Source organism: Schistocerca gregaria, chromosome 6, assembly GCF_023897955.1.
Source record: "Schistocerca gregaria isolate iqSchGreg1 chromosome 6, iqSchGreg1.2, whole genome shotgun sequence".
NCBI lineage: Eukaryota > Metazoa > Arthropoda > Insecta > Orthoptera > Acrididae > Schistocerca > Schistocerca gregaria.
The window spans coordinates 146,475,955-146,494,397 of record NC_064925.1 but is presented as its reverse complement, the minus strand read 5'-3'; the positions used below and the strand labels follow the sequence as shown (position 1 = coordinate 146,494,397).

The 18,443-nt window shown below is 42.9% G+C and overlaps 1 protein-coding gene across 4 annotated transcripts in view; it reads left to right on the top strand.

Moving 5' to 3' along the window:
* Positions 1–18,443, top strand: part of LOC126278473 (galectin-6-like) — a 448,782-nt gene that overhangs the window by 326,596 nt on the left and 103,743 nt on the right. Inside the window, exon 1 of one of the 4 annotated variants that reach the window (XM_049978618.1) lies at positions 10,000–10,225. The exons of the other annotated variants lie outside the window; for them this stretch is intronic. Within the exon in view, the coding sequence (XP_049834575.1) occupies positions 10,124–10,225 (102 nt within the window). The 5' untranslated portion in view covers positions 10,000–10,123. Of the gene's footprint in view, positions 1–9,999; positions 10,226–18,443 lie in introns of those variants that run through there. 4 annotated transcript variants of the gene reach the window in all.

Here is an 18,443-nt window from a genome sequence, read left to right as displayed (position 1 = left end):
CTGAGGAAGGCCGTTGCAATTCGGCCGAAACGTCGGTTTTAGTTTATTGTTGTTGTTAGTTTTTGAGCAATGAAGCGGCATAATACCCAGAAGAATTTTAATCACTATGACACCGGCCGCGGAAGCCTACGTTCTTATATCAGTGTGAAACAGTGTTCATACGACCAAATGACTTTCTTCCATTGTTCCACAATCCTGGTTGTATGGCTTCGGCACCACACTTTCCTTCTACAGGCATTTGCATAACTGGTGGGTGGCTTTGGAATTGCATGCATTTCTGGCTAAGTTTCCATTTTTTGTCCGATCCCTATATATCCTTCCTATGATTATATTAATAATGATTATTACGTTGCCTTCCGCCGCTTCACTGCCCAACTCACAAAAGAAGAGAACAACAAACAAAACAAAACCTGATCGAGAAAATTCTACATAAAACACACAAGTTGCAAAAACATTCAGAAATACTTTAGATATAAGTTACGTCATTGATCAGCCGGCCATGGGCAAAGATTAGGAAATTAAAACCCAGAGATTATGAAGCTTCACGGCTGGCCATTTGACTGACGTCATGATACAAAGAGCCCGCAGCTCGTGGTCGTGCAGTAGCGTTCTCGCTTTCCACGCCCGGGTTCCCGGGTTCGATTCCCGGCGGGGTCAGGGATTTTCTCTGCCTCGTGATGGCTGGGTGTTGTGTGATGTCCTTAGGTTAGTTAGGTTTAAGTAGTTCTAAGTTCTATGGGACTGATGACCATCGATGTTAAGTCCCATAGTGCTCAGAGCCATTTGAATTATTTGATACGAAGATCAAAGCAGTACTCACAGAAACCAAGAGTACACTCGTCACATCTATTTCAAAGTCACATTAGATTGCGGGATGACGTTAGCGACCATACTACGGACGCAGGTCTGTAACGTCTTGCTGTAAATGTCCTTCGTCATAACAGGTGGCATTAGCACGTTGATATGACTCCATGTCTAGGTGGCCGCTGACGACCTACGAATGGGCGACCTGCACTGTTACACTACAGACCGTCACGGTAACTCGGCTTGCATAGACCCTAGTCTGCAGATGCTGCTCAAAAAACACAGTACAGCCGCACTGAGATAAGCCAATGTTGTGAATGTTAACCATAATATCATTTCGCTTCACTCTTGAGTTAATAGCCGACCTTTGTGGCCGAGCGGTTCTAGGCGCTTCAGTCCGGAACCGCGCTGCTGCTACGGTCGCAGGTTCGAATCCTGCCTCGGGTATTGATGTGTGTGCTGTCCTTGGCTTACTTAGGTTCAAGTAGTTCTAAGTCTAGGGGACTGATGACCTCAGATGTTGAAGTCCCATAGTGCTCAGAGCCATTTGAACCATTTGATCTTGAATTAATACAGTGGTTCGATAGATTGATGACCTCCATTTGTACTTCCATGTGGCGCCTAGGAGCGAATACACAGGTTTCCGAGATGAGCATCCTAAATTATGGTATATTACTCAGAAGAGAATTGTAGACGGAGAAACTTGAAGGTTTCTCAAACACACACAGTGAGTAGTACTGCCGGCCCGAAAGTTCGTGACGAATCGACGTTCTCCTTTCTGTCGCAATCAAATGCAAAGATAGATGAGGAGCTCTGCATTGACACTCAGCCCATTGTGGTCAAGGAATGGTCTGACAGGGTCCACGATTTCCTGTAGAATCACAAGAATTATTTAAAACAAATGGAGATAATTGAAGAAAGCTGCTGCGTTGTCTTTTAGTTCGCTCGTCCGCCAATACGGTTCGAAGATCACTGTACGTTGCTTGACATAGGTCAATTGAAGGTTGTAGGACTTCCTTCCTCTGACCTGAGACTTGCCGGTGATAAAAACTACAGCAGTTTCACGTGGAGTCCAAACCATGGTGCAACCTGATATTTTTACAAAGTAGTTAAATTAGTGAATATCACGTTGAATCCCAAAGAATGTCCTCGAACAGATTGAAATGGTTCTCGGGCCCTTAAACAGTTCATTTGAACCGATCATTGAAAGTGCAGGTATCTTAGATGTTACGCACGAGTAACCTACGTTACGTGAACTAACACTGCACTAAACGAAAATGTCTTACCATCATAGGCCAAGAAAGGAAGTTATTGAAAAATAGGACGAGCTGGTGAGCTGCACGCTAAGAACTAAGTATGTTGCAAATGGAAGTACTAAAATTACACTATGAGAACGTGTAACGTGTGCATTGGAGCTTTGGTGCAGGGTGTAGCTGTTTAGTGTAGAAATACGTGAAGTAGTGTCTGGTAAGTGACAGACGAAAGTGAAGCGATCGAAATAACAACTCTCGAGGTTTCCCATCGTCCCAGTTAGCAGACAACTTTATTCTACAATGAAAAGATTCTGTGACGTAATGCCTACATTTTGCTTGACTTTTATGACTAGGAAGGGAGAAATAAAGTGGAATGAACGGGGTTTTTTATAAGATGAGAATGATTGCGTACTTACGGTTGTTCAGTCGAGTTTTTGTTTCATTGTGTGCACGATATTTGCACGCCCGGTTCATTCGTCGTCGTCCTCTTCGCATACTACGGCTGTGCTTTTACACTGCGCCAGCCTAATCACATCGTAGACACGGAGTGACGAAGGAAATGAGACAACCGCTCTGCTTGGAAATTGATTTATACGAATTTACATTTTGTAAAAAATGGATAACACAGATGTAATGGATGACAAGATGATATTCATAATGTGTGTATTCCACACTGCAGTAACTGTAATTTACACTGCTGGAAAAAAAATGCAACACCTTCAAGGATTGTGTTCAGTTGTACCAGGTGTAAATGTGTGTTTTTCTCTAAGCTTTTATTTTCCAATAATAATAACAAATATAGTTGATTCCTCTGTCAGACATGCAGGAGTGTAACTGCAGTAGTCATAATCCCACCCCACATCATCAAACCACGACCTCCACGCAGGTCCCTTTCAAGGACATTAATGGGTTGGTGCTTTGTTCCTGGTTCACGCCACATGAAAACGCGGCGAGAATCACGGTTCAGACTATACCTGGACTCGTCCGTGAACATAACCTGGGACCACTGTTCCAATGACCAGGCTTTACGGGCTCTCCTGTGACCAGGGGTCAGTGGAATGCACTTTGCAGGTCTCCCGGCGAATAAACCATGTCTCTTCAGTCGTCTGTAGACTGTGTGTCTGGAGACAACTGTTCCAGTGGCTGCGGTAAGGTCGGATGGTGAGATATCGGTCTTCTTGTGGTGTTGTACACTGTGGACGTCCCGTACTGTAGCGCCTGGACACATTTCCTGTCTGCTGGAATCGTTGCCATAATCTTGAGATCGCACTTTGTGGTACACGGAGGGCCCGTGCTACGAGCTGCTGTTTTTCATCAGCCCCCAGCCGCCCTAGTATTCTACCCCTCATAACGTCATCAATGTGTTGTTTGAGCCATTTTCAATTCACAGTCACCATTAGCACGTCTGAAAACATCTGCGCACTTGCGCGATGCACCATACTCTGACAAGCATCAACACACCTCTGCGTATGTGGACTGCTGCCAGTGCCACAGTGCGGCGACCGCAGGTCAAATGCACCTCATGGTCATACCGCGAGGTGATTTAAACCCGCAAACGCCCGCCAGAGCATTGTTTCGCCATGTATCAGCATTATCCTTTAATGTCTAGTCTACATGAGTCTAGTTACAAACTAACCCTGGTTAACCGGAACTTTTTTTGTTCAGAACTCCTACCACACAGAATCATACCGACAATCCTTCTTTCCACGAACAGTACGAGACTGGAATAGAAGGGAGAACCGATAGAGGTACTCAGGGTACCCTCCGCCAGACACCGTCAGGTGGCTTGCGGAGTGTGAATGTAGACGTAGATGTAGATGTAAAAATGCTTCTCCGAGAACACAGGTCCCATTCTGTTTAACTTGATTGACCAGTGAAATTGTTCCTTGCAGTTCCCTCGGAAAAAGTCGTTCCTCGCTCTTTCCACTCCCTTTCTTCAGCCAATAAAGGAGCTTCGTTTCGGCTTAGCCGTGCTCGCAGTCACTCTGGAAAAAAGTTCTATGTGAACCAATGCCTGTCCTCTTTGCATTCTTAAACAAAGTTTTTCCGTAAGAGCCGTGCTTGCAGCGGCTTTCCACAGTTTGAGACTCGAGGCTTCTTTTGATTTGCCCGGCAGCATGCTGTCTCCGATCGGCAGACAATAGCGCCTTCCTCTAATGCTCCTTCTCGCTTCGTCTTGTACAACAGTCGCTCCAGAAAGTTCTTTCTGTTATGAAAAGATAGCATAAAAGCATGGGGCGACAGAGATGTGTTACCACCACCCATCTTCGGCCTTCCTCTGAAGAAGGCTTCGGGTCACTGACCATGTCATCTAGTTTGCTTCCATAGCACTATCCTACTCCCCAAAAGCATGAAAATCCATTTTTATACTACTGCAATCGTACATTTAATAACCATTAGTTACGCAGGTCGACAGTGGGTCTCTAGTTTGAATATTGTGAGTTTGCGTATATTGTAAGGCCATTCCGAAAAATGGTCCTGTAACACAGAGAATGTACATATTGTAGGGTTGTTGTATTGGTGGCTGATTTGTCACTGACATCGGCGATCAGATGGCGCTGAGGCCTGTCTGTGCATCCTCTACGTTTGCTCTGCAGACAGTAATTGTGCTGAGTTTGGAGGTGAACAGTGTTTGGCACATTCATCCATGTCCCACCGATGAGTAAGTATCCTGTCGAACAGTTTCAGCCATTTGAAAGGGGTTGCATTGTGGGTCTGTGGTAAGTTGGATAGACGTTTAGACTGACTGCACCCCTGTTGGGCATAGTGTATCGGTGATGTGCCACTGCTTTCAGCAGTGGTCTGTGGAATACTCCCTTAAGTGCAGCCCATGCTCTGGACTTCAGCGTACGACAGAGTCACGTCAAGATTGGGCGAGCAGCGGTGGCCAACCGGACATCATCCAGGGATAAAATCTTGGCATATGTTACGCCTGTTGAGTCGTCAGGCACCGTTGAGATCCTTCTACTTGCAGCAAGGTTGAGATCACGTGGGCCTCGCCAGGCTACCACTGACCCCGTGACACTACTAAGCATGCTACAGTGATGCTGTAAAATAGTTGGCTCGAGATTGGAATGGCGCTGTGTTGACTTCAGTGATGAGAGTAGATTCTGTCTGTATGCGAGTGATTGACATGTGTGGCGTAGACCTGGTGAGTTCCCTAGCCCAGAGTGCACTCGCTCACGGTACACAAATCCCATCCCTGGCTTCGTGGTGTGGGAGGCCATTAGTTAAAACTCGCGGTCACATTTGGTGTTACTGCAAGTGCCCGCTACATTCTACAGGCTACTATCCCCATCCTCTTGGCGGCTCTGCGGCGGAGAAACTATGTGCTTTCTCAGCAGGGCAATGCACAGCCACATACGCTGCTGCGACGCAGCGTACTCTTCGTTGTAAGTGGCTGTTCTGACTGGTAGGGTACCAGTACCCGCTCCAACTGAGAACGTACGGGACGTGATATAGGAAGTTTATCGTTCTCCACGGCAGGCAAGAACCATTGCCGAATTGCAACGAAAGACGCAAGATTATTGGGGCAATCTGTCCCAGGATACCATACGGCATCTTAATGATATTTTTCATACGAGAATACACGCATGTGTACATCGTATATTCATGAGACTATCTGGGCACTCTTTACTGTGACACGTGTTTCATTTGGCCTGAATTCATTATCGGATAGTCCTGCAATGATGAACTACCTGTCACCTCACTTGTCAGTAAAATGAATTTGTCCTTGAGGGTGTTGGTTTGTTTCGCGGCAGTGAACGTACTTAAATATATGTGAGACGGTTAGACTACGAATCAACATTGAGCCCAGCAACCACCAAGCAGAGTGCAAAGAAATAATAAAGAATAGAATAAGATTATTTCTATATGTTTGTAAACAAAGCTTGTACAGTTATCAGCTTCGTAACTTTAATACGAGACAATAGTTATTATTGATATTAGTACAATATATACATGCCTTTGTTGTACTCAAAGTCCCAATAACGTCGTCGAAATCTATTTCATTTGCAACTTCTCTTTCAGCTGGTAAAATTGACAGACTGACTAGTCGTTCTTGATTCATTGTAGAGTGAAGATAATTTTTTATTAGTTTAAGTTTACAAAACCTTCTCCGTATATTGTGACTGACTTGCAAATGGCCAAGAAGTATTTGATTATAAATGTACAGGGTAATGATTCATTGATGTCCCGTTTAATTATAAATTGAAGGATTTTGTGAGCTGTCCATTCAGCAACAACGTCCACACGCGTATCTGTTGCACTCACATATCTACGAAAACGTTATATTTCTTGCGGCATCTGCTACTTACCAAATGCATCTCAAATTTCTACTATATTCTCCAGTGCTACAGCTAGAGCATCATCGGAAGCTTCAAGCATAAATTTCATTTCAAAAATTTGGAAAATGTTGGCGGTTTCTTTCACAGCAATGTATATTGTGACTGGTTATCATATAAATCGATGTGTAATTCAAACATTGATCGACGAAATTTTTCTTGAATTGATAATCCAGCGTCATGAGCTAGTTCACCCGGTATTTTTTATCTACCTTCCTTCTTTCTCACTGGTCAATTTTTGTGTCTACATCATTGCATTTTTTAGTGCTAAAAATAACGATGATGTCAATAATTGCAGTTCGTTTCGTCATTAAAAGCTCATTCAGGATTTTTAATAAGCAAGTCCTTTAATTCCTTTAAGCAAAGTCATTTTTCGGAAACGGTGGATACTGTTGAAGTAAATTTACTTCCTCCAATACCGTATGCCAAAAGCTGATGTAGGACAAAAAGGTAAAATCCCATATAGCTGGAAGGAGCAAGCTTCTTACAGATCTAGTGTCAATGTTTAACTCGAATGGGTACTGCATATCTTCCAAAGTGCTCACAATTGTTTCATTGTTTCCTTTTATGACTTTATCTGGATTGTAAGGAGCATTCTAGCGAGTACAAGACAGTAGTTTCAAACATTTTCCTGTTTCTTCTGCAAGTAAATCCCATCTGTGTGAAGAAGACGAGAATGAATAAATGTAACTTCACTTTCAAAATGGACAGCACTACAGATTACTTATAAGAATTCACGAAATCTCCAAAGATTTGAAGAATGACTTGCTCAGAGACTGAACAGAACTTTTGGATTGACTTCTCGAAGTTTTCGTTGTAATCCTTAACGTACCCATGACATTGATGTGACATTGTCATAATTTTGAGTCCTGCAGACCGTAACATGCTTCTTTCTCCAGCTACTGTTGAATGCCTTTTGACTTATCCGCTGCACTCTTTCCCGACATTTATTTTGGGTATATTTTGCACACGTATGGTGTCTCTAACTACAAAATGCCTCTTTTTTTTACTGAATATTCTTTGGTCTTGTTTGGGATTTGAGTACAGATTGTCTGGTCCTCTCGGGAAGAGGCCCAGGGAGGACTGTCCCCTGCGGCCCCTTCTTAATCAACCACTGCTATTGTCAGTACACCAGTCCAGTTAGTGTTCAGGAAGCAAGTATACGTAACAGCAGAAATCCCAGCAACTGAAGATGATTACTTGGTATGTCGACGAAACATGGTGCGTAAAATGGAAACAACAACTTGGCTGGACGTCGTGGTTGAAGTGGGACGCATTTAACAGGTTTCCGAGCATACAAACCACCATGATTTAATCGCTGCGGAATGGTTCTGGCCGAGAGACGTGTATCGGCAACGGTTGCAAGTTCTACAGCGATCTGTCTAGGATTCAGATGTGTGTTCCTTTTCGCATCTAGGGCTATGTATCGATCATCTTGCGGTGGTCAATCATTGACGACGCGTATGCTTTCTCATGGCATTGCCACCTTTAGCGGCATTTTTTTAACGGAGAGGTGATAGTTTTGGACGCAGCCGTTACTGAGGTTACAGTAGTGACACGTTGACTTCCAGCCGTCCAACTGATCGTCCACGATCGTAAGCATTCAAATGATGTCTTGCAGACATGTTGCCATACCACACGGAATGTAGCACTAATCATTTCCACAAGAATCTTCGTCAAACACCGTACTGGGTGAACTGACGAATGTATACAAAGTGCCGGCCGGTGTGGCCAAGCGGTTCTAGGCGCTTCAGTTTGGAACCGCATGACCGCTACGGTCGCAGGTTCGAATCCTACCTCGAGCATGGATGTGTGTGAAGTCCTTAGGTTAGTTAGGTTTAAGTACTTCTAAGTTCTAGGGGACTGATGACCTCAGATGTTAAGTCCCATAGTGCTCAGAGCCATTTGAACCATTTTTTTGTATACAGAGCGTTAGTGCTCAGGATTCGCTGCAGTTAACACGTCCAGCTCTCTATATTTCCTTTTCTATCATTGTTTGGTAGTTCCGTAGCACGTTTCTTGTAGTGGCCATTTTCGCAGCAGCTGATTATAAAATGCAGTTGTTTCAAAGAAAATGCCTTTTTTGCATGCTGCACATCGAAATTTTCGTTTTTATTTATGCACCCAGACGAGTTTCGCCGCTTTTACAAGGCCTCTTCAGTGGGTGTCCTGAAATATTACATGATTTGTCCATTTTTTACACACAGGTTATGGTTTCACATCTAGGTTATATATTTAAAAACAGTTCCATAACGTTGTTTCATGAAATGGACAGATACTTACAGGTAACTTCTAATTAACTGCATCCAAGCAAACTGCTTTTTTTTCATATGGTAACCAGGTCGACACCTTACAGTTCCGTTTCAGTTCTCTGTTTACGTTACACATCACTGTAACTGCCATCTTTTTAATACAGAGTTTTATTTGTTTTTGTGTTATCAACATTCTCAGTTTTCTACGTGTTGTGAGTGTGTGTGTGTGTGTGTGTGTGTGTGTGTGTGTGTGTGTGTGTGTGTGTGTGTGTGTGTTAGAGGGGGACTTTTTAAAAATAATAATTATAATAATATCTCTCTCTCTCTCTCTCTCTCTCTCTCTCTCTCTCTCTCTCTCTGTCTCTCTCTCTCTCTCTCTCTCTCTCTCTCACACACACACACACACACACACACACACACACACACACAACAAGCAGAAAACTGAGAATGTTGATAACACAAAAACAAATAAAACTCTGTATTAAACAGATGGCCGTTACAGCGATGTGTAACTTAAAACAGTGAACTGTAAGATGTCCACCTGGTTGCCAGATGAGAAAAAGCAGTTTGCTTAGATGCAATGAATTAGAAGTTACCTGTCAGTATCTTTCCATTCCATAAAAAGACGTTAAGGAACTGTTCTTAAATCTGTAACCCAGATGTGAAACCATAACCTATGTGTAAAAATTGAAAAATCATGTAATATTTCAGGACACCCACTGACGATGCATTGTAAAAAAGGCGAAACGCGTCTGGGTGCATAAATAAAAAACGAAAAATTCGATGTGCAGCATGCAAAAAAGGCATTTTCTTTGAAACAGCTGCAATGTAGTTCCGTAGCAGTTTGCAGTGTTCCTTAGCAGACTGTTCCTTGACTGTTGTCAAGCAGTGAACTGAGTCCCTTCTGCAATCCGTAGGAGACTGTAACAGGATATGTGAAACACGCTGTTTTGCAGAGACGCCATTCTGCTCAAGAGATGCTGTAACTCCGGAAATTCCCTTGATATGCTGAAACAATCACTTCTAAAATGTGGGCACTGTCAATACTTCGACGTAAATTCCGCGGAATTATCTGCTCCCGATTTTTACGAACTTCGGTTAGCGCTTCAATCCTTGACGTGTACATACACAAAATCCGTGCACCAGTGTTTTGCTTTTAGTCGTACGGCTTACCTGATTTCCGAGTTTTTATAAGTGTTGCTGTACCGTATCGAGCAAACATACTCCCTTGTGATATGCAGTGAGTTTATCTCGAGATAAGAAAACAATGATAATCGGCGCAGTATGCGGTGCGAGGCAGTGCCGTGTCGTCCGCGGTACGGGAAACGTGCTGTGGCCGTGATTCGAAATGTTGAGTCTTGTGTGTGTTTGTTTTTCCTGGAGTTCACGCGGATGAGGAAGGGAAGTAGGAAATTCACGGCGGCAGTTGGTAGCTGAATGCTGTGCAACCCGCAGTCCACGGCCGGTCACCATGGCGAACGGGTTGTCGCCCTTGCCACCAACGGCACCGCCGCCATTGCAGTGGCACATCGCAGACCGCTGGACGGCAGATAGAGAGCGTGTAACATACCCGGTATGTATGCACGTGTTCCAGTCTCGTACACGTCTGTCAGAGATTTGTCCGGCGCCGCTGTGTGAACTACTTTCGAATGTTCATATCTTTGCGCAGTCGTCGTAACTGTTGATCAGCGATCGATTCTGCCTTGGTGAAGCGAAACTGCTGACATGAATTTGGTTTCTTCATTGTGCTTACTCCGGTGAAGACATTCTAATAACTAAACTAACGTTAATACTTTGTGGAAGAAATCACTTTCTCGCACTGTAGAAAGTCTTCATGGCTGAAAAGGGCATTTGTGTGTTGACACTGCCGTCAATATAATTTACACCAAGCTTTTCCCGCAGTAATCTTGCCGCGGCGGTAACACCTGTGCCCGTCAGATCACTTAAGCCAGCGCTTGGTTAGCACTTGGATGGGTGATTATTTAGGTGTGCCAAGCCCTGTTGGCAAGCGGGCTGCACTCAGCCCTTCTTAAGTCCAATAGAGCAGTTACCTGATTGAGAAGTAACTGCTCCGGTCACGAAAATGGCCGGAAGAGCGGTGTGCTGACCACGTGCCCCTCCATATTTGCGTCCCATGACGCCTATCGCTGGAGGATGACATGGCGGTCGGTCGGTTCCATTGGACATTCCTAGGCCTTTTCGGACGGAGATACATTCACGCAGCGGATATTCGCATAGCCCAACCGTGACAATAATTTCATCCATCGATTCTTTTACTAAAATTCGTTCGTAGATCACGTAATAGGAAAAGATTTTTAATTCATTTGCATCAAGCGTTTACTAGGAAGACTTACACAAAGGAAGCTTCACTGAAGTGGTCCAAATGAAGTTCATATTTCAGCAAATGCTAATAAAAATTAAACGAAAAATCTTCGCTGAAAAATCTTTCCTGGTACTACAACAAGATTCGGGTATGTGACAACGTATCATGTACAGCGAATTTATTTTGATATGTTTATTTATTTTTGTAAGTGATAGGTTATTCGCATTAAAAAGAAATGGTATGCCCATCATATATAGAAATCGTATACAGCATGTAAGTATCATATACCAGGCTGAAACAAATTAAGAAAAATGTTCTAAAATTAAGATTTGTTTCACGAAATTAGGTACTCTTATAATAGATCAAGAAAGCAGAATATTTCACTTCAATGATCAATGAAACTATTATGTTTAATGCTCACTGACGATATTTTTCCTGCCTCGAGATGACTGGGTGTTGTTTTGTAGCCTTCATCATCCCCATTACGGCCGGAGGAAGGCAATGGCAAACAGCCTCCAATAGGACCTTGCCTAGTACAGCGGTGCGGGTCTCCTGCATCGTCCCCTACACTCCTCAGAGTGTAGGAGATCATCACCACTTTTTCGGGGGGGGGGGGGGGGGGAGGCGGGGTTGCGGCAGAGTAGGGGAGAAAATTACGGTTATGGATATGGGTTAATACGTGAAGTAGGTGGAGGAAGGTGAAACGAAATGATACTATGAGGGTAGTATGGTGTACTGCTATACTGCTAGCTACGGCTAGTAGAGGAGTGGCAGGGGATACCGAGTTGGTGTAAGAGAGTGACTGAGGCATGGAGGTGCATCGAAGAAGGGTGTACGGATTTAGTGGGGCCGTATGAGTGAATAGGTAGTTCAGAGTTACTGTTCTGGGTTCGAAGTTTTTCCAGTAAGAGAACAGCGTGCGGGAATTGGGTAAAGTTTGTGTAGGAAGAAAGTAGCAAGATGGCAGTCGCCGAAGGCCATAGTTTCTATAGATGCATTAATACTTTGCAGTGTGTGGCAGAGGGTACTTTCGGGACCATCTCCGCCTACTGTTCTTTGCTCCACAAGACGTGTTGCGAAGTAATATGATGCCCGATTCTTTTTGCAACGTACCCTCTCGGAATTTCAACGGTAAACCTGTGCGATTGACAACGCTTCTATTTTAGCGTCTGCCAATGGAATTCATCGTCCCCGTAACACACTCGCGGCTAGTAAACGATCTTGTGACGCCCTTCGTTGAATCTTCATTTCTCACATTAATCCAGTTTCGGAGGGGCCACAGACTCACGAGCAATACTCAAGAATGTGTTGTAGAAGCGTTTTCAAGCCTCTTCTTTCGTGCATAAATTGCATTTCATTAAGAGTCTTTTTTATGCGCTCATTCCATTTTAGGGCGCTACGGGCTGTTACTGCTAGGTATTTTACGGTTGTTTTTGTTTCCAGTGAGTTTCCGCTACTCGCGTAAAAGAACAATAATGGATCGCTCGGGATACTTCTGCGCAATACGTCAAATTATTCACGTTCAGTGTCAACTTCCAGACGATGCACCAATCATCGATCCTCCGTAGACCTTCCTTAATTTCTCTACAATCTTCTGACACTGTATCCTTCCTATAGACAACAATATCGCCTGTGAACAGTCTCATGGAGCATCCGACGTTATGCACTAGATCCGTTTATATCGATTGTAAACAGTGACAGCATTTATAATGCTCAGTAGGAGATTCCTTGACAGTTTCTGTTCGGTGGTAAGGAGGTGTAGGTTACAATTAGTTCGCTATCGAGATTGCACGTTCAGGAGCCTGCAGTATATGCTATGGAGAGATCCAACACTGGCGGCGTTACTTGACTGCTTTTGAGAAGAAAGAGATCGGTGAAGATAGGAAATTAAGAATCAAAACAATGAAATCACATACTGATGTAGCCAGATATGATGCCTCCTATTTTCTGTGAATTAACTCAAATTTACCACATGTTACACCATTCAACCGAAGACGGGAGGGGGGGGGGGGGTGGCGGGAGGAGGAGGAGGAGGAGACATATGGCAGACATGTGCATGTTGGGCAACAAGGTATGGGTATGGTTAGCATATTGGAGAAGTCATTGGGTCAGAGGTTTGGTCGGAGGTAGAATAAAGCTATACTTCATAAGCTCTGTACAATAACAGGACACTACTTAAAATGAACGGGACGATTTTAGCAAACTAAAATCTGACCTTTTCGTTTTGAACTTTCACACATGTTACGTACACGATGACCAGTGTGTTCCGATGACGAAACACAAGTTTGTGAACTGTTAAACATTTCGTTGCAACAGAGAAGAAAATTATTTGATCGAACCAACTATAGTGCACTGCTACATCCAACGAGGACACCATGCAGCAGACTGCTTTTTGTAATATATATATACACGCACACCTGTGCCACTGATAATTTGATGGTGGCAGTTCTGTTGGAACAGACCTATAGTAAAATAAAAGCAACCAAACTCTTAAGCTAACGTGGAATTATAAATTATAATTTTTGTGTATGGTACTGGTATATGAAGTTCAGAATTCAAATATCAATTGCCAAAACAGGCCTACCAGAACTTCTGTGAAGTGTAAAATACGTAAAGATTGGAAAAAGATCGGTAGTTTTTGAGACTGGTAATGGCTGAATCACTGGTTCGAGTCTCATTTCGGTAATCATTTTTTTAGTTTTTCAACAAGTATATGCTAATTAACACGTATATAAATGTCATTTTTATGAAACATGCACGTCTCCTTATTTCAAATAACGTAAAACACACACACACACACACACACACACACACACAAATCTAATTTTCATTGCAAATGTAAGTTCTTAATCGGCAGTCTTTTATAAAAAAATTATTAATAAAGATTGTTTAGTTGAAAACACGTCATACTAATTTTTCATCTGTATGTAATTGCTCTTCACGGAAATCCTTGTAAAACACTCACCTTCGTTTGAAAATTCGCTGTGGCCGGGAATCGAACCTGGATCAGTCATGCGGCATCGTGCATTCTACAACAGAGCCTCGCAGCCTTTTGAAAAAACGACCTGGCTCTAGAGTATTAAAGACGTTCTGAAAACGTCATAGTCGCTTTTTATTTAGAATTTTTGAGATAGGCCGTCTTTGGTCGAATGATTTTTCGGTTCTGAACTTCGCATGCCATAAATATAAAAATATACAAAAATCCGATTGCTGGCTGGACTCTCGTAAGCTTCAGAACCGATCTTAAGGTGTGCAGATAACAAACTGGAGAAACCGATTCCAGTAAACATCTGTGTGACGTCGGATTCCTCTGATTTTAGTGTCGTCATTTCGCAAGATGTGTGCGAGAGGAAGTGATGTCACTTGACGCTTCTTGGAAACATGGTCTCGTATTCGAATAGTAAATTCCCTCCCCTTTCCTGACGAAAGTCACAGTTCTTGTTTGTATCATATCCCCTCCCCCTTCTCTCTCTCTCTCTCTCTCTCTCTCTCTCTCTCTCTCTCTCTCTCTCTCTCTCTCTCTCTCTCTCTCTCTCTGACTTGTTAAGTGTCCAATTTTGGCTAGAAACCGGACGAAAGAGCGTTCCGTGATCTACTGCTTACGTGTATGAATTAATTTCCTTCTACAGCTACATAAATATTCTGTAAACCACTGTACAGTGCATGGTGCAAGATACTTCATAACATATTAGCGATTTTCTATCTTATTCCATTAGCATATTGAATGAGGAAAAATGGTAGCGTATACGGTATATTCCTGTATACCGCCTAGTCTCATTTTATTCTGATGGTCCCTGCGCAAAATACACAAATACACGAGGGTGGTGGTAGAACTGGCGGAGCGTATTCCTGGGATAAATTTTCTCAAAATTTACCCGACAGGTTTTCATTTCATTTTTGTATTCATCCAAAGATCATCACACATGGTACAGTAATTGTGACGGTAATAGTGTACAACCAATAGGTTAAAATACACAACACACAGGATGTATATTTATTTCATGAGTATAGTACAGGTGGTATATGAGGATAGGACAAGTGGTAGTCTGTAGCCTTGATTAAGGAACCATCTCGGGATTTACCGTAGTGATTTAGGTAAACCAGGATGACCGGACAGAGCAACCGCGAATGCGAAATCAGTGACTTAAAAACTGCTCTGTCTCATTAGGTTACTGCCTGTTGTACAATGTGTCTTGAGTTAGTTTCGCGAGAAGAGCCTCCTGCTTTTTCCAAGGTATCCCGCTTAGGTTTTTCGAACATTTCCGCTACACTATCATAATGAGTACACCGTCCTGTTACGATCTTAGCAGCGCACCTCTGACTTCGCTCCATGTCTTGTATGAGATTTCATTCTCACATTCACTGGAATTCGCCAGAATTCTTCCAACAAAGAAATTAAGCACTTCCATAACGCTGAGTTTACGCTGTCATTCCAGTTCATACGGCTTATTTACATTACGCCTAATATTCATTCCTTATGACGTGGTCAAGATGCTCACCACCAAACTTCTATCCTAATACTGTGGGGTTCTGTGTTACAGGCGTATCGTGCATTTATCCATATGTAGAGAGAGCTGATTTTCATTAAACCAAGGGGAAATTTTGTCAACGACTTCCTGCATTTCCTTACGATGAGCCAGCGACGAGAATTTCCCGTAAACAACTGCATCGTCGATTAACAACTTTATACTTCTACTGATAAGTTGTTTGTATTTATTAGGGGGTCTGCTACAATTTACTGGTGCACACCAGATTTTTTTTTCTTTCTCTTGAGTATTTACCATGCAGTATAACGTACTGGCTCGTATCAGTCAAATATTCACCGAACGAGTCACATATACTAGTAAGATCGTATGTTTGTGAGTAGGCAACGATGTAGTACAGTGTTAAAGACTTTCAGGACCGGAAATCTAGGAAGACAGAATACAGACTGTCCATAAAAGAATGTCCCAGTTATAAATGTTCATAGTGTCATCTGTGGGCGTTCTAGAGTGTTTGTTCAAGGTCACAGTTGAAGAGGAACTGAAACAGTTTAGGTAAGCGCATGTGCGAGCACACTCTGTTGATTTCCCGCTTGCAGCTCCACATACGCTCCTGAGCGTAAAGCGTTTGTGTTCTGAAGTTTGCCAAGAGCGAACATGTGATTTCGGGTCAATGTGCAGAGTTTCGTTTAACGTGCTGTTTTGATCCTCTATGTGAGAAAAACATCCGTCGATGGTATAGTCAGTTCGAAATGACCGGATGTGTGTGTGTGTGTGTGTGTGTGTGTGTGTGTGTGTGTGTGTGTGTGTGTGTGTGTAAAAAGGGAAAAACACGGGAAGACCAAAAGCGTGTGAAGAGGATGTTGACCGCGTCAGATGTCATACCTTCGTAGTCCTAAGATGTCTGCTCGGAAAGCAAGTCTTGTACTTCAGTTGCTAAAGCCAACAGTGCGGAAGGTTGGAAGAAAACGCCCGTACGGATTATAGATGGTACATGCTTTAAAGCCAGATAACTGTGGTGAATGTTATGGCTTTGCAGGTGAGGTGTTGCAGCGGGAAGATGACTTTCTTGATAGTGTTATTAGATGAGACAACTTTTCATCTAAATGGGAAGGGAAATATCCCCAACGTTCGTATAGGGTAAGTCTGGGAGAGCTGGACTACGTTTTTTCTTCGGCATAAAATTTATGTATTTTTCAACCTTGCCTTTTAGGAGCATATTTGTATAGTGTGCCACATAAACTTGGGTGCTGTGTATTATTGAGGCGCTGCCACTTAAAATACAAGATAAATGAAAAATGAAAATATTTATGATTGCCTCATCTGACCGTCAGGTGTATGTGTGAGATGGACCAGTGTACTGGGAGAGATGGGCCATCCCATGACTATATACGAAGAAGAGTCAGTTAAAATTTCATATTTTTGTTTAGAAAATGTTGTAATTACTACAGACTTACGCTATTAAATATTTCAGTCCGAAATAGTTTTATCAGTTTATTATGGATCGTGACTGAACACTGTAGAAGGAACTGGTAATCTTTCTTCCAAAAGTTTTATCTGTGATGGCTTAGGCGTAGTCAGTTGTGATGAAGTGGTAATCTTGAAAGTTTTAGGTTTAGTAGGAGTGGAGTCCGAACCTGAGCCAGTGAAGGAATTTGACTTGTGCAGATAATCCTGTTAGTGTGCTTCGGATCAGTAGGTCTTTCGAAGAGCTTTGAACTATTGTGTACAAGATTCTGCTCTTCCATTTGTTGACACAGACATATCTTCCGACAAATAAGCATAGTCTGAGGTACGACCCTCTTCAGTGGGATTACTACACATGCCTTGAAGCTAAATTTAATTGTGCTCCATCTCTCTCACATTAAAACAAGTGGTTTCTCTCTCCCATTGTTCTCATATCTCTCTGATTAATATAAATGGTCCCTCTCTCGCAAATAAGACCAGTCCATCTGTACCGAATGTCTGGGAGAGATGAACCACCCGACTTTGTAGGCAGCAAAATCGGTGGCCATTTTTTGCTAGTTGTATACATACACATTTGTCAAGCTCTCAGAAAAACTTGCATCAATATTGTGCAAACTAAGCCGTATACTAAAAGTACATAAATACACGATAACTCTCCGGCTTACCAGAACATAGAATGCAATTCTTCTCCACAACTAACATGAAAATGACAGCAGCATTCCTGCAACACCTTTGTACACAAAACAGCTTTCTTGCAAGTAGCTGGAGCTGCTCTCCAGCGTCGCATTTGTAAAATAAGCCGCCTGCCCCCCTCACTCACTGGTCGAACTTTACCGGAATTTTCCTATGAGGTCAGAATATCCCCATAAACTTGTAGAATATCAAACAGATTCCCCGAAATTAAACGTTTTCTGTGCTGTGTCCAGACGTAAACTGTGCAGACCATTTTGTTTTTGGCTGAAGCTACGGAAACAGGGGTGGCTGATTGGGATATATTGGAAGAATGGCTCTGTCTCCAGTTATAAGGTGAACCTGTAAACTTAATTTGGCAGCAAAATGGAGCCCCTCCCAATTTGCATCTCTTTATAAGAGTGTGTTTGAACGCTGAGGTCCCTGACCGATGGTTTGTTCTTGATGTCAAGTACGACAGAGTTTTCTTCCCGCTGACCTCCACGTACACCTGCCCTCACTCCATGCTATTTTTTCCTGTGTGACTTTATAAAAGATCTTGTCTGTATTCCGCCACTACCTAATGATTGGCTGGAGCTAAGATACAGAATTGAAGAGGCTTTTGCTTCCATTAATCCGTACTTCAAAGCGAAGAATTGGTTTTCATGTTGGATGTGTTTCGTACTGCTAAAGGTGCACATACTGAACATTTGTAACAAAAACTAGATCAGTTTTCCTTCAATTTGCATGATTTGTTGTAAGTAATCCAAAATAAGGTGGTGTATACCAATTATACTGCTGAAATTACAACATAACTTTGTGGACAGCCGCCGGCCGCGGTGGTCTCGCGG